This window comes from Vicugna pacos, chromosome 2 (genome assembly GCF_048564905.1).
Source record: "Vicugna pacos chromosome 2, VicPac4, whole genome shotgun sequence".
In the NCBI taxonomy this organism is placed as follows: Eukaryota; Metazoa; Chordata; class Mammalia; order Artiodactyla; family Camelidae; genus Vicugna; species Vicugna pacos.
Genome location: NC_132988.1, coordinates 45531810 through 45546387, shown reverse-complemented (window position 1 = coordinate 45546387; position 14578 = coordinate 45531810). Strand labels below are relative to the sequence as shown.

The window sequence follows — 14578 nt, the reverse complement described above, 5'->3', positions numbered from 1 at the left end:
CCATGCATTACTCCCTTGTGACTTCTCCCTTTTAAAAGGAAAGCCACGCAGACATCTTACTGCTCAGGGGCCCCTGATCAGAGGTTTCCACACTGTTGCAGCCTTAGAACAAACTGTAGAGGAAAAAATGATTGTACTTGGACAGCTATAGTTGTGAAACTGTTCAAAGCCTCCTTCCAGCTAAACAGGTAGTTGCCAGCAACCCTAGCAACCAGAGTAAAGCCAGGAGAAAAGCACCCCTTCCTAAGACCAGCACACCAGCTGTGACCTCAGAGAAAGGCTGGGCTCCAGCAGGAAGGCTGGCCTGTCCTCTCCTGTTGGCACACAGTCCAGCTCTGAGCTCGTTGCGGGGAAGGACGCCCAATCACTGCAAGATCAAAAGCAGTAGCCAGAGGGAGTCCCTCTGCCTGGTGCCCCAGGAGAACGTCCCTTGGTCTGTATGTACCTCTCAGGGGCTCTGGACTCTCCTTCCCCAGAACTGCTGCCTGAGGAAAGCAGGATTGGGGCAGATGCACCAAGAATGAGCACTGTGCCAGGACATCCAAGTTATCTGGGGAAAGTTATTCTGGAAGAAATGTAGAAAACTAGGAGGGACCAAATTGTGGCAGAGCAGCTGGCTCAGAGGATCCAAACAGCCTGCTGCTTTTGGCATTGTTGATTCACTGTGTGTCATAAAAACACAGCAGAGGAGCAAGCGAGGGGGACTTGAGTGGGCTCTGACCGAGGCCGGAGTCTTACCTCCTATCCCTGCTCTTCACTTGATGGACAGGCTTTTATTACTGATCAGTTTCTAAGATCCAGAAGAGCCAATCAGTGTGTTGCTACAACTCCCCCCACCGCCCCCCAAAAAAGTAACACTTAAATATTTATTTCTGTCACTTCCTACGCCACTTTGTTGGATGTTCTTGTTACTCCTGAAAAGAGTACAGTGGCAGTTTTAGGCAGTTATAACTTGGTTCATATACATTAAGAAAACAGAGATAATTTCAAATGAATATGAAACCTTTATAACAAGTAGGTCCCCTGGACATAATAGACATTTTTCCCTGGTTCAAGTTTAGTCTAAATGAAGAAGAATTGGAGAGGTTCCAGAGGATAGTAATGAAAATGATTAAAGGACCGATGATGAAAGGTTCAAGGAATTGGGATTACTTAGCCTGGAGAGGAGAAATTTGAGGGGTGATTTAATGGCAATCTTCAAGTGCAGTATGTGGAGGGTTATTACAAGTATGGTAGCCAGCTGTTCCCCAGCTGTATTGAAGGTTGGAAAAAGGAAACGGAACTAGAATTTCAGCAAGAGACAAGCTAGACCAGCAGTATGAGTGGTTCTCAAACTAGCTCAATGGATTGTGGAAACTTTGTGGAAGACCATGAAATACTGATGTTTTAAACTTGAAATGCATAGTTTTTGCTAAATCCAATAGCTCTATTTTAGTATAACAAAAGCTTAATTTAAGGGAGAATTATGAAGTACAAACTCAAAACTGGGAAAATGTTGATTCTGGGGAGATGTGTGGGTGTTAAAGTGCAGGGACACCTTGGTTTGGGGAGCCCAGTGGGAGAAGCAGTGAGCTCTGACCAGAGGGCACCCGCACGCCTGCAGAGGTGTGAGGGCGGGTGGCTGGAGCCCGGGAGGCTGTCTGGGTGCTCAGGAAGGAAGAGAATCACTACTGTCTGAGTCCTGGTGACCCTCTTCCTCCCGTTTGCCTGATTTCTATCTCCACCTGTGAGAAGAGGAGACAGGGGTCCAGGTGGTACGAGTACCTCTGAGGACGGCATGGCTAGGAGATGGGGAGGGTGTTGGCTGGCCCCTGGAGACGGCCGCACCCTCTCACATGGACACGCCAGCTCTGCCTGTGGATTGAGTTCACTGTTACCAACTGCAGATTGTCAGGAACTTCACTCTTTAAAAAAAAAAAAAAAAGACTTTTTTTTTTTAAATGTTTTATTACAAAGCTTCTTTTAAAAAATGCTCAGCACGTTAACTCAAACTGGAATGACAAACATTAGATGACAGTTTTGGGCAAAGGCTGTGCCTTGCTATTAAAAAAAAAATCAATGCTCATTTTAACAACTGGCATAAAATCCCACTAATTGGCTAATAAAAACAGATACAAATACAGAACATTTAAAGTAATAACAATTCAAGTGCTGGGCTTTTTACAACAAGGGGGTGAGAAGGAAAGAAATGAAAATTCACTGCAAACTGGTCTGTTGAAAGTATCTGTTAAGGTTTATCATTAAAAAAAAAAGATCATAAGAAAAATAAAATGAAAGAGGATTGCCAACTGCTACCCACAGAGTGGACTGGCTGTTGCATTTATGTAGCTCTATTGGACACCTTACAAAGATGGAGAGGCCACTATTTGTTATAGGTCATTCACAGAGAAGCCACTTGGCAGACAAGATATTGCTCAAAAAAAAAAAAAAAGGCTTCTTTTCATTTTTATTTCAAACGTTTCCAGATCTTTGAATTTTACTTAAAAGCTCATAGCTAGCAAAATATACAACAACAAAAAAATTAAAACTAAAAAGTGTAAATTAAAAAAATTCAAGTTTAAAAAAAAGAAGCAAACATACAATTGATCCTTTTGCACTGTTAAATAAAAGCTTTAGGAGAAGAGAAAGAAAAATGAAGACAGAAACAAGGAGGGAACTCTTCCACAAGTTCCCCGCGGGGATGCTGCCGGCTGTGCTGGCTGCCACTCGGTTGCTCGGGGCAGGCAAAGGTAGCCAAGTTACTGTCCTTGCCAGAAGGTTACAGGTATGGATGCAGGATGCTCTGGGAAGTGCACGGCGGAGACGAGGGGAGGAAAGCTGCTCAGCTGACCCTGGGCCTGCTAGCATTCTCATGTGCTTTGTCATTTTTCTTTTAAAAAAAACCTTTTATCCTTTATTGTGGAACTTGGCTCTTGCAGTAGATGAAAGGGAGTTTGTCAGTGATTGTCTTTATGGGTCAGCGTCTCTAGCAGTGACCTCAGGGTGAAGTTGGTGTCATTCCTCCTTTGGGGTCGACTGGGCAAGCCATGGAGACAGTCTGGGTTTTCAACAAGCTTCCATTTCCAGAAGAGGTCCCGGGGTCGCTGCCTTGGCTTTGCACGTTGGGAATGAGCTTCGTTTTCCACCTCAAGAAGGAACAAATGAAATGCTGTTAATGTGAATTTGCCACAAACCTTTACAGATTTTAACCTCTACTGCATACAGCACATGTCTTAAGATCTCTGCATTTAATGAATCCACTTTTTTGATTTGGTGATGGCTAAAACAGACTGCCCCACGGCAGCCCCCAATCCTCAGACTACGTTAGAGAAGACGTGTACTGTTATTGAAATGTTTACTTTGTTTCCAGGTTCATGTGCATGTATGTACAGGGTTACCATGTGAAATACAGCTGATACTCTGGATCATGGTTAAAGAAAAGCATCCGTTTAAGGAACATGAGGAGGGAATGGCCAAACGTGAATTATAATGGTGGGCAATGTCCAGATCAGGGAAAGATCTGTCATTCTGAAGTGTTTGGTCTTTTTAGTCCACTGTGGGGAGCCATTGTGTGAACTTACACGAGACTGAACCGTGCTCAGGCTAGCCGGTGCCCCGCACGCTCCCGCTGCCAGCCCCAGGAGTCAGGGACGCTCTCCGTCCGCTCGTATTCAGTCTGAGGTGCATAAGCCTCTCCAGTTTCACTTCAGACTTCAATTCTCAAGATTTTTTTCCTTCATAACACCTAGGATCTCTAATGTTCACTTTGGAATGTACACTCACCAAGTATTTAAAGGTATTGCTGGTGATAATACGTCCAGAAAGGAGATTCCCTAAATCCCCAAAGCTGTAATAACCTTGAGATTTAAAGAAGTGACTAAAAATAAAACATTGTACAAGATGCGAGAGACAGGAGAGAGCACATCGCAGAGACCAGCTCCTTCTCTACGGAGCGCATCCTCCTGCCCTGCGCCTTGTGCAGCTGCAGGGGAGCTCCGCTCTGCCTGGGGCCCCGGCAGCCTCAGACCAGTCTCAGCTCTTCGTCCTTGTGGTGTCTTTGTTACCAGCAGACGTCTCCTTTACAAAGTTAATTCCAAATAGTAGAGTGTGTTCCTTTATGCTTTTTATTTAAGTATAAGGGAACTCTGAGAAATAAAAGGAAGCTCTGAAATAGTTTAACAATGAAAACTAAACTCTGGATGGTGACTTACAGTCTACAAAGTGCTGTTCAGAGAAGAGCGATCTGTGGCCAGGAGCCATAAGGACGGCTCAGCCGGTGCATCTAAGGGGCAGTGCGCGGTGAGCCCCTCACAGTGAGCCCTGCTACAGGTTAGCATTCTGATTATCACTGCAGCTACTACCCCCAGTGTTGTCCCTCAAAATGACTGCTGACCAGAAGTGTGAAGAAACTGTCTGTTTACCCGGGTGGCTACTGAACAAACAAAACCACCAAAAACAAAACGGGAGAAAATCAGCCAGAGCGTTATCAGCACGACGGTCATCAGTGGCAGTTTCAGCTCCTAGTCACCGCAGTATTGACTTTGCCCCTTTGACAGAAAACACACCAGTGCTGTGGTTTTTAAAATGTAAGCAGAGTATTTCAGATGCTTCACACCGGAGGGTGGAAGAGCTTGGAAGGGCCCTGGCTTTCCAAGGAGGAAGGAGCAGAGCCCAGCTGGTGGGGGTGGGGGGCGCCCGCCTGCTCGCCCGCAGACGCCTCTTCACACCGTGCTTGTGCATCACAGACGGGCAGAGGACTGGTCAGGGTTGCTCTTGCTGGTGAGGACGGGCCCAGCAGCTGGAGACCACTGCTGTGGTTCAGGAGCGACTGGCCGTTAGCAGCCGGGAGTGTCTGCCGGCTCCCGGGCATCAGCTGCCCCTCTGCTGGGCCCGTCCCCACCGCAGCCTCAGGCCCCCTGCGCAGCTCTCCTCGCTCTCCTGCACTTGCTGTTCAAGTCGTCCTTCCTCCTCAGGGCACCCACAGTGCCGCCTCCTCCCTACTTCTCGAGCTGAGCACAACATCACAATGACTAAACCAATCCTGGCTGGCCACAGTGGCCATTTATCACAAGGATGGTATGTGCTTCCATAGAAAGAATTTTGACATTTCCCAGTAAAGCCATTTCTTTCTGTGGTCTCGCGTCTTCCCACCGTTACTTCATTATTTCAGCGTCCCTCTTACAAATCCTCCTGCAATTTGGCTTCAGAGATGCTCCGTACCACTGCCAACCAAATAGCGACTCCACCCCACCTGGGTTACTCTCCTAAGGTCAAACTGGCATTTAAAGAAATCGGCAAAGAACTGTCTCACTATCAAAATGAGGCACCTTGCTTGCACTTGGTTGCTGCTTTAAAATACAGCGTCGTCAGGGCAGACCAGTCTTCCAAATGGGAGAAATGGGGGCCTTCCAATGCAGCTTTACAGATACAAAACAAGTCAAATCAAGATTCTTTTCAAGAAACCACAGGCATGAGGCTCAGGAGACTGGAGACTTCCCACATCTAAGGCTTCACGTGGGGGGCGAGGCCAAGGCTGGGCTGGCCCTGCGAGCCCCAATGCGGCCCAACCCAGCAGTGGAGTCGGTGCAATCAAAGCTGCAATTACTGCTCCCGCTTCAAAGGGGGCCCCGAGTCCCTTCTCACACATGTCAGGCTTGGGCTCCCTCTGCCAGGAGTCACCATGTGGGCCATTTGTTGAGTGTATTTGAAGGAAGCACAAGGCAGTGCCCTACCCCCACCATCCAGCTGAAACCCCTGAAGCTCTCCTGGATCAAACTCCAATCTTGATAAAATATCCCACTAACCAGCTGGAACCAGGAACCCAAAAGGGCGGAGTCACTTATTAAGAGCCCAAGTGGGAAAAGAAAATCTCGAGATTTCAAGAGGGACCTACATCTGGGAGACGAGCAGCACAGACTGAGGCCTTAGAGCTTTTTAGGCCTTGGTTCAGAAGACATGAAGAAGGGGAAAGGGGGAACTCCTTTGCCGTAACTGGAAGCCGAGTGCTGCCCCAGCCCCCTCCCCCACGCTGTCCTCCAGCAGGAGGGTCGAGGAAATCAGCCCACTGGTGAGGCCGAGGTCAAGGCGGAAAAGAGGGGGTGGGCGTGTGACTCAGGACCCACTGGGGCAGCAGGAACTGTGCAGGCCAAGCGGGAGCAGCAGAGCTGCCAAGACCGCCCCCCCACCAACCCGTAGTGTCAGGTCCCATCACTCCTTGTCCAGAGATGGTGAGGAACCCAACAAGGTGGGTAAGAATAAGAGATCCTTCCTCCCTGTCCCAAATATTATGAGCAAGGAGTAGGAACTTTTAAGTGTTTTTAGTTATGACATGAAATTTAAGGAGAGAGTAATTAGTCTGTGACAGACGAACAGAGGGAGAGATTTTCATTCCAAAAATCACCTCACAGCAGCACACCACAAACTTCGTGACAACTGCCTAGGTTTTTCTGCTTCGTCTCGGGGCAAACCGACAGAAGGCTGCGGGGTCAGGGCGGGAACTCTAGCTCAGAGAAGCTCGGGCTCCCTGAGCAGGAAGCGAGCGCAACAGAGCTGCTCTGGCCCCGTCATTTTAGATGGAACCAAGACATTCAGTCGTCGGTAGCTGGTGTGAGGGTCCCCAAGCCCCTGGTTCCATGTAGGTCTGCTGGTCGGGAGGAAGGAAGGACAATGCCTGCTGAGCACGGCTGTGCCGGGCACGCGTACAATGTCCAGCCATCACACCAGCTCCGATGATTCCAGCCCATTTACAGAGAAGGATGGGGCTGTGTGAGGTGAAAAGCCCTGCCTACGGTCACCCAACCTACAGCTGGCAGGATTCACTTTTGAGCCCTAAACCCAAATTCTCTCCAGCAGCCCTTGCAGCTAACCGATCACTCATTCTCTTCTCACCTGCCTTGCTTCCATGCACCCATCTGTCCATCACTAGTCAACAGCATGGTTAGCCCTTGGAGGCGGAGGTGGGCTCCACCTAGACCACTGCCCACCCCAACATACTATGCTCTGTTTGAAAGCAGGATGAGAGAACAAAGGGCATAAGAAATTAACTTTGAAATGCAAATCGCTAAGATTGAAAGTATAACCTACAAGAGCCACCTTCAGCTCCTTGAAAGTAACCTTAGTATCTGAAAAAAAGGAAAAATGGTAATGCGTGGTTAGGAAGGCTGGCGCTGAGTCTTCTTTCTGCAGCTGAGTTTGTCCTTAGTCCCAGCAACCAAGACTAGCCAGTCCCCCAGTCCCCGGGCCACACGTTCCAATGCAGGATTCGCAGAACCTGGAGGAAGGGAGGAGGGTCGGTGCTCTGATGGACGCCTGGGCCTGGGCTTGGATCCGGGTTACACAGGCCGAGGCTCGGTCACTGAGTCTGCAGTTTCTTCCCCTGTGGGCATTCAGAATGGATTAGGAGCAGTGAAAGCAGACCTTGGCGAAGTTGAGATGATGCTGAGGCAGGCCTGTAACTATTACTAAATTGCTCTAGGGGAGTTTCTCCTTCTGATCAGCCCTGTGTGTCTCCCGTGTGAGGATGCACGTCTCACTGGCAGGCCGGGCCTCCCAGTGTGGGTCTCACCCACTGGGTGCTCACCTCCACTGGAGACACTGGGAAGTGCCCTTGAGGAAGGTTCTGAATAAGGGGCCTCAAAATCCACTGTAACTCTGCACACTGAAGTGCTTCAGGAGGACAATCACTGTGGAGACTCATCTACCCAATTCCAAATTCTGTATCCAACTCACTTTTCTCTCTACAAGTTCTCTTACATTGAAGATGCCAACTTCAGCTTCTAAAAGCAAGGCAACAGAATTAGTGCACACCATTTTTTTTTTTGCGAACCAAGGATGTCCAGTGTCATACCTGTGTCTGTGTACAAGTCCATGTGTCTAAGTACAGGTGGCCCAGGGAGGTTACAGTGTGTTGTGGGCTCAGAGCAGGAGCTCTGGGAACAGACAGTCTGCAGCTGGGTTTGAACCCTGACCTCCATCATACTACTTGGGGTATCCCGTGCAAGTTACTTAAACTTACCAAACGTAAGTTGCTACACCTTACAAAGCATGTTGAGGGGCTGAAAGGAGGCAATTCGTGTGACAGACGTGGCGAGTGCCTGGCATCTGACAGGACACAGGGAGTGGAGACTTGAGTCAAAGAGGGACAGAAGAACAGACCCAGGTCTGGACACCAGCCAGCTGGCCCCGGACGAGTTACTGACATTTCCTTGCCCCTCAGTCGGGCGGAGATCCCTCCCCGTACAGGGCTGCCACGGGAGCGGGATTTAAGGCCCCCAGGAGAGCGCCTGGGACAGACTACGGTCCAGAAACGACAGTCCACTTCCCTTGTTCCAATCTCACATAACACGTGCAGGGTAAAGGCAAGATTCATTCTACTTACAGGACTTTTGGTGGAAAATTAAGACCAATAGAGAATACTGTAAAACCTCTCTTACAAAATACTGTAAAATATCTCATAAAACAGTGTCCCCAGAAACACAATGATAGCTAAGAAAAGTAATCCCAAGAGGGCAACAGAAAATTTGGTGTTATATTTACAGAGGATGTGTATAAAAATTGAGAAAACCTCAGGTTCGATTTGACTTAAAACTGAAGCAAGAAAGTGGGCAGTACGGTTTCACTGAAATGCTCCCATTTTTCCCGCATTCTGTCAGAAGAGCACAGTGGCTCCCTCAGGGCTCACAGCCAGTCTAAGCGGGATCCCCATTCTTCTGGGTGTGTCACCTGGCAGCTTTACTCTTAGGGACACAGTGGAGGAAATGGAAGTACTCACAGGAGTATCAAAAAATTCACATTAAAAAAAACCCCCACATGTGCCCTTCCTAACAGAGTGCCCTTCATGCCCCACCTCAGACTCCATTTGCTTTTAATTTACATATTATTCAAATAAGCTTTGTTTTCTGGTTCCCAGATCTACAAAATGGATCAAAAGGAACGTATTTACTACCTTAGGGAAGGGTACCAGCCCAGGCAGAACAGAAAAAATAATAAATTAGGAAAAGCAGATTTTTAAAACTCTCACATTATTTGAGATCATTTAGAACAGTGTCAAACAGCATCAGTTCTTTGTTGCCATATACCGTACGGTACATCGTACACGCTATAGAACAATGGCGCGAGGTATAAAGAAATAGTTAATTTAGATGTAGTCGTGAAGAAAGAGATGCATCCAAAAGAGTTAAAATTAAAAATTATATGTTTTGACACTTAAAGAGGTAAATCTCGAGTTCTCTGGGAAACTCCATCATCTGGAAGAATAATTCTGTTCCAGATTGCTCAGTGAGAAAACCATTCTATTAAACCAAACTTGTCCAAAATAGATGTTTTTTTTAATTCCATGAACTATTCTTAAGTGCACTGATCTGAATTGCATTTCATGGGCTTTCATGAACAATACTAAATATTATGTGTCTCAAGAGCAACGAGCCTCCTCCTTCCCTCCCTCGCCAGTGATTTTTAATGGCACATGGTCACTCTTGCTAGTCAAGGGTCCAGTTTCCTGTTTCTGTTTGCCAAAGCAACTTAAACACAATTCTAGCTCTTCTGACCATTCAAGAGGGAAAAGGGATTGATGGAAAAGATGCTGCAGCACAGCAGAGATTTTAAAAGCTTTCACCACAAGTCTGACCCTCTCCTGGCTTTGTCACTAACACACAGCTGCCTAGATAGAATCACCTGCCTGCTAATCTGACAGGCGCTGCCGCCAGCTAGTCAGTGAGCTGTGGTGGACATCTGGGCTGCAGCCTGCCTCTGGATCATCCCCACGCCAGCACGCCTGCAGTGGGAGCAGGGAGCCCCCGGCAGTCGCTCTGTACTGTGTGACCATCTCCTCTGGCTGTGGTTGGTTACGGACTGGGGTAGAATTCTGACCTAAGCTGGGCTAGCCAGTGTCCCTTCTCTGCAATTTGCAAGAATCATCTCTTTGGGAGATGGACATGTGGAGCAAAGAACTGAGGAGGCCAATCTGCAGAAGGGAGGATGGGATTTGGGGGAAAGAGGCGGATACAAGAGGCAGAAAAAGCACTTGGACAGTTTTCTAAGACCACCTCCCAGAATTCTCCTTCGCCTACTGGCACTTCTGTCTTTGCCGTCCACAAGATGCTGCTGTATCCTTAACATAGAGCTCCTTAAGCTGGCGTGGGTTGTTTGTGCTCCTTGTGATCAAAAGGCTCCCATCACGAGAGTGCACATGAGGCACTGGAGAACAGTTAGAGCCAAGCACCTGCAGTCCACACACAGTGCCGTTACAGAGTCATCTTGACTTAGGACAGTGTGACCAGGACCACCTTGCTGTCAGTGTCTGAACTTCCCTTACTGAGTGTTCTCACTACGGAGTCCCTAGTAAGGACACTGCAGTCAAGTGTCACTGTCGTGCAAATTCTCTACAGATTTTCTACTAATCTGTGACAGGTTTAGCGAGGGTTTGTGGACAAACACAGAGGGGAGACATGGGGAGGCCACCAACTCAGACAGGAACAGACCCCATGCCCTAGGCAGAGTACACCTGTGATCCGGACAGGACAGACGACTCGCCTGCAGTCCTTTCCATCAGGATCTGACTGACGGGCAGACGGTCCTGCACTGGGCTGGGCCTCCGTTCAGAGGCGGCTCCGGCGGAGCTCTGGGACAGCGCTGAGCCGGGTGCAGGTGGCCGTGCCCCAGCTGGTCTCCCTGATCTGGGCGCCTCCCAGGCTCCCTTCCCCAGAGTGCTGAGCCCCCACCGTCTCCTGTTTGGTTAGTGGCAATTCTAGGCCATGGGCTTCCTAAGTGCTTGACACACTTAATGCCAAAGCATGTGACAAAAAAAGATGAAAAATGTAAAACGGGATATTTTTTCACCTTCTCATTTTTATTTTGAGACTTTGGACAAGCCTACCAATTTCTCTAGGTGCTTCCAACTTTATCACTTAAGTGCTTGGCTTTGCTTTCTAACTAGATGTGTCAACCTGGGAACAAATGCCCAGAGGCTCACTGATACTTAACGTGGTAGCTGACTACATCTGTTCTCAGAGCAAAGGTGAGACAAACGTGTCACACTTGCCAGAGCGCGCTTCACAAACTATATGAAATAAGTGTTTCTCTCAAGGAGACTACAGAAAATATTTAGACCACTCCCTGACTCAAGAGGACAGGGCTAATTCTCGTGCATCAGGCAAGGCTCCTGGAAGACCTTCAGGGTCACAGTCCTCGCACTAATCCTGAAGAGGACTCTGGTCCAATCAAATGGAAAGCTGAAAATTTTTGTTGTTTTAATTTAAAGATTAAATCCAAACACTGCACAGTTAACCACTGCATTCTGTACTGGACTAGAAATTACCTCTCCTACACACTTCTTGGCCCAGGGAAATAAAGGCTAAACTTTTTATTTAGTAAAAAACACATTTTAATTTCTCAGTTCAGGAAATGTACAAGATAAAGATTATTCCGAAGCCAAAAACATAGTGTATAGGAATAATATGAGTGCTGTGGGTATCTGTATCCATGTGTATCTCAGTGTGTTTAACCAGAGGTTTTTTGGTTTTTTTAAAAAAAATAGCTTGTTTCTACTTTTAAACTAGCTCTTTGAGTTATGCTATTTCACTGTATTTCCTTTGATTATATAAGAGTATCTTTTCAATCTCTAAAATTTTAAGATGGTAGGCTTTTTATGCTTTGCTAAATTAAGTATTAGTAAACCAATGTGTGGAACTGTTTTTAAGTTAGTAAACTCAGAATAATTCTCTCCAGCTTTTCAAAAATTTAATTCTTTGCTTCTTTAATTACTTATTGAATCTTAAGTCAGGAAGAAAGGGAAGTTTAGTATTTGATAATCTCTGACTCCTGACAAACTCTTGAGACGTTACATATTTCAAATCAGACGTATACTAAATACTGGAAACTCATAGCAACTTGATCACTGTTCTTTCAAACCCAAGATGACTGGATAGCTCACATGTTACCTACTCCAGGAAGCCTTCCTTGATCTCACTCTCGATTACATACTTCTTGTTCTTTTTATTTTTACACCATACACTGTATGTACTTTCTTCATAGCATAAAACATATTATTTTATAAGTAGCCGTTTGTATGCCTGCATCTTCTTAAACTGGGAGCTCCCCTGGGAAGGAACAGGGTCCGTTTAGCAAGTAACTCCCACTGCCTAAAGCAGTTCTTGACTTGGAGGAGTACACTTCACTGGATGTTTGCAGAGTGAATGAACAAATGATTGGCGTTTATGATACTGGCCTTCCAGCTAGACACAGAAGGTGTGCAGTCTCACAGCTTGAGGTCCTGGGCTCCCAGCATGACCACAAGGGACAAGCTAGTCCAGATTCTTCCTTATGAATCTGAATTTCTTAGAAGACTGCAGAGTTTGGGGATCACCTCTAACTTGGGGGAGTGTCTTTTATGGATCTCATTTTAATTATCCTAAAATCTGTCGCAAGGTGTTGAGACTGGGTTAACGCTCATTTCTCTGTTTCACCTGACTTCACCAGGGTGAATATTCTTACACAACGGTCAAAAGCAGAAACACAGGGAGACAGACGGTGGGGTGTGAGCAACTACATAACAGGCCAATTTCTACACTGGGCTGTGGAGGCAACTGCAGTGGCATTTCCCACCAACAGAATGAAAGTATTAAGCCAAACTTTTATCTTATAAGGAGCAGAAACACAAGTTTTCAGAGGGCTGTTTTGTTCATGGAGGAGAGTCTTCTCCTTATTAGTGGGATTCTTCCCCGTGGCCCACTGTCCCACACTAGTTCAGAGTTAACCAGAGTTCTCTAGCATTTCAGCTACATTGTGGACGTCTAAGCTCAAAGATCTTTCCAGTTTAATAGGAATTTTCTTTAAGGACACCAGGATACCATTAAGTTTCACTGTACACAGAGAAACCCTCCCCAAAATCTTCACATTGGAGTCACAGCATCTTCCCTGCCCGGGCACTGCGTTCCGTTAGCTTTCCCTTCCTGAAGGGAGGGCGGTGACTTTTGAACTTCCCTTCAGAACTGAAAGTGAGCCCTGTCAGATTTCATGTCACACTATTTGCAGGATCAATTCTAATCAAACAAACATTTTATCTGTCTTCAGCTTCTTGCTAAGGTGAAGCCAGTACTCATGTGACCAAGGTCTGGCAAACGTGACCGCATCAGTGGAGAGTGAAACCCCCCAAACCAGAGGCAGCACTCGTCTGGGGAGGCAGGGCTGATCTACTCAGGAGCTGAAGAACAAGCACATTGTGGACAAGTCATTTTCCAGATCATACAGGTGCCTTAACAGTTAGAGCCACCAAGACCTAGAATGAGGACTACATGTTAGTAAACGTACAAGAGACCCGAGTCCCTTCGGTAACACTGGGAGGCAGTGCAGCCTGCCGAAGCAAAGCAGACAGGGGAGCTGAGAGGCCAGACGGGGCCCTTCCACTCTGGCCCGAGGAACCGGAGTCTCCAGGGTTACACCAGCTGCCCCAGCCACGCAGCGTGCACAGAGGGCTGATCTGAGTGCCTGGGTGGCCTCGCTCCTAGTCTGAGCTCCTTCCACACCACGATGCTCTGTCAGGCTGGTCTTTCGTTTCTGTGCCACTGCTCTGTCCCAGAACAGCACAGAGAACACCCTCCAGAGGTAACAGCAGGTAATTACTGAGCTTCACCTCCTCAGGGGGCCTTTCCTGACCGTCAACCTAAAGCAGACCCTCAAGTCACTCCCTGCTTTATTTCTATTACAGACGTATTTCTATTACAGACGTATACTTTCCTGTATTTTTAATTTTAAGACTTCCAGGTCTTACGGAACTAACTGGCATTTATTAGGTGCTCACTAAATGCTGAGAAATGACTGAACAAGTCAACTACTACACATATAGGAGTTTCTGAATTCCTAAAACAAACGGGTGGGGAGACAGCAGGGATAGTAACATTCCCAGTTTACTGAAATCTTCATGAATGTAAATCTGAGCTCCTCTCTGCTTAGTAATTCTTATCAAATGACTGCCAGCGCTGCTGTCTAAAATAGGATAGTGTGGAGGACAGAACTTCAAAGGCTGCATGACTGATCCAGCAACGAGACGGGAGAGGAACACTGGAGACTCTGATTAAGTGCAGCCCAGCTGGCTGGAGCCTCACCGGCCACCAGTGGGTGAGAATGTTTTTCTTGGGGGGGGGGAGCTTTGTTTTGTTTTTCTGGGACAGGGTAGAGGGGACACCTTGACATTTAGAAAAAAACAAGTAAGTGACAGGAAAGCACAATGATCACTATGACATTTTTTAAAAAGAGATACCTGGGACACATTCTAGGATAGAAACGCACTCAGCCTGAAGCCTGACTGCCTGATCTAAAAGACTATATAACGTTCATCATTAAGGACAGAAAACCAAGTATCAAACTGAAGTGTAGAATTTTTGTGTGATTTTTAATAGAAACAGTTTTAAAGATTTTGGTGCAAACAGCAGACAGTAAATGAGTGAATGTTGGTCCTCAGCACGTTGCGTTTACCAGGGTTTTCCACTCAGAGGCAGAGCATAAAAGGGCTGCTGTCTGTACCTGCTCAGAAATGCAAAGGACAACAGTCTTAAAAAAATGCAAGAAAAGTACAAAAGCATGTGCTTGCTCCTAGAATTACTTC

General features: G+C 46.9%; 1 protein-coding gene across 5 annotated transcripts in view; it reads right to left on the bottom strand.

Moving 5' to 3' along the window:
- Window positions 1-1921: 1921 nt before the first annotated feature.
- Window positions 1922-14578, bottom strand: part of LEF1 (lymphoid enhancer binding factor 1) — a 108660-nt gene continuing 96003 nt past the window's right edge. For 4 of the 5 annotated variants that reach the window (XM_072939102.1, XM_072939097.1, XM_072939120.1 and 1 more), the window contains one exon: window positions 1922-3125. Coding sequence is in view for 2 of the 5 variants with exons in the window: in XM_072939097.1 (XP_072795198.1) it covers window positions 3046-3125 (80 nt within the window). In the remaining 3 variants the exon portion in view is untranslated. Of the gene's footprint in view, window positions 3126-14346; window positions 14497-14578 lie in introns of those variants that run through there. The other variant, XM_072939107.1, reaches the window with a different exon arrangement.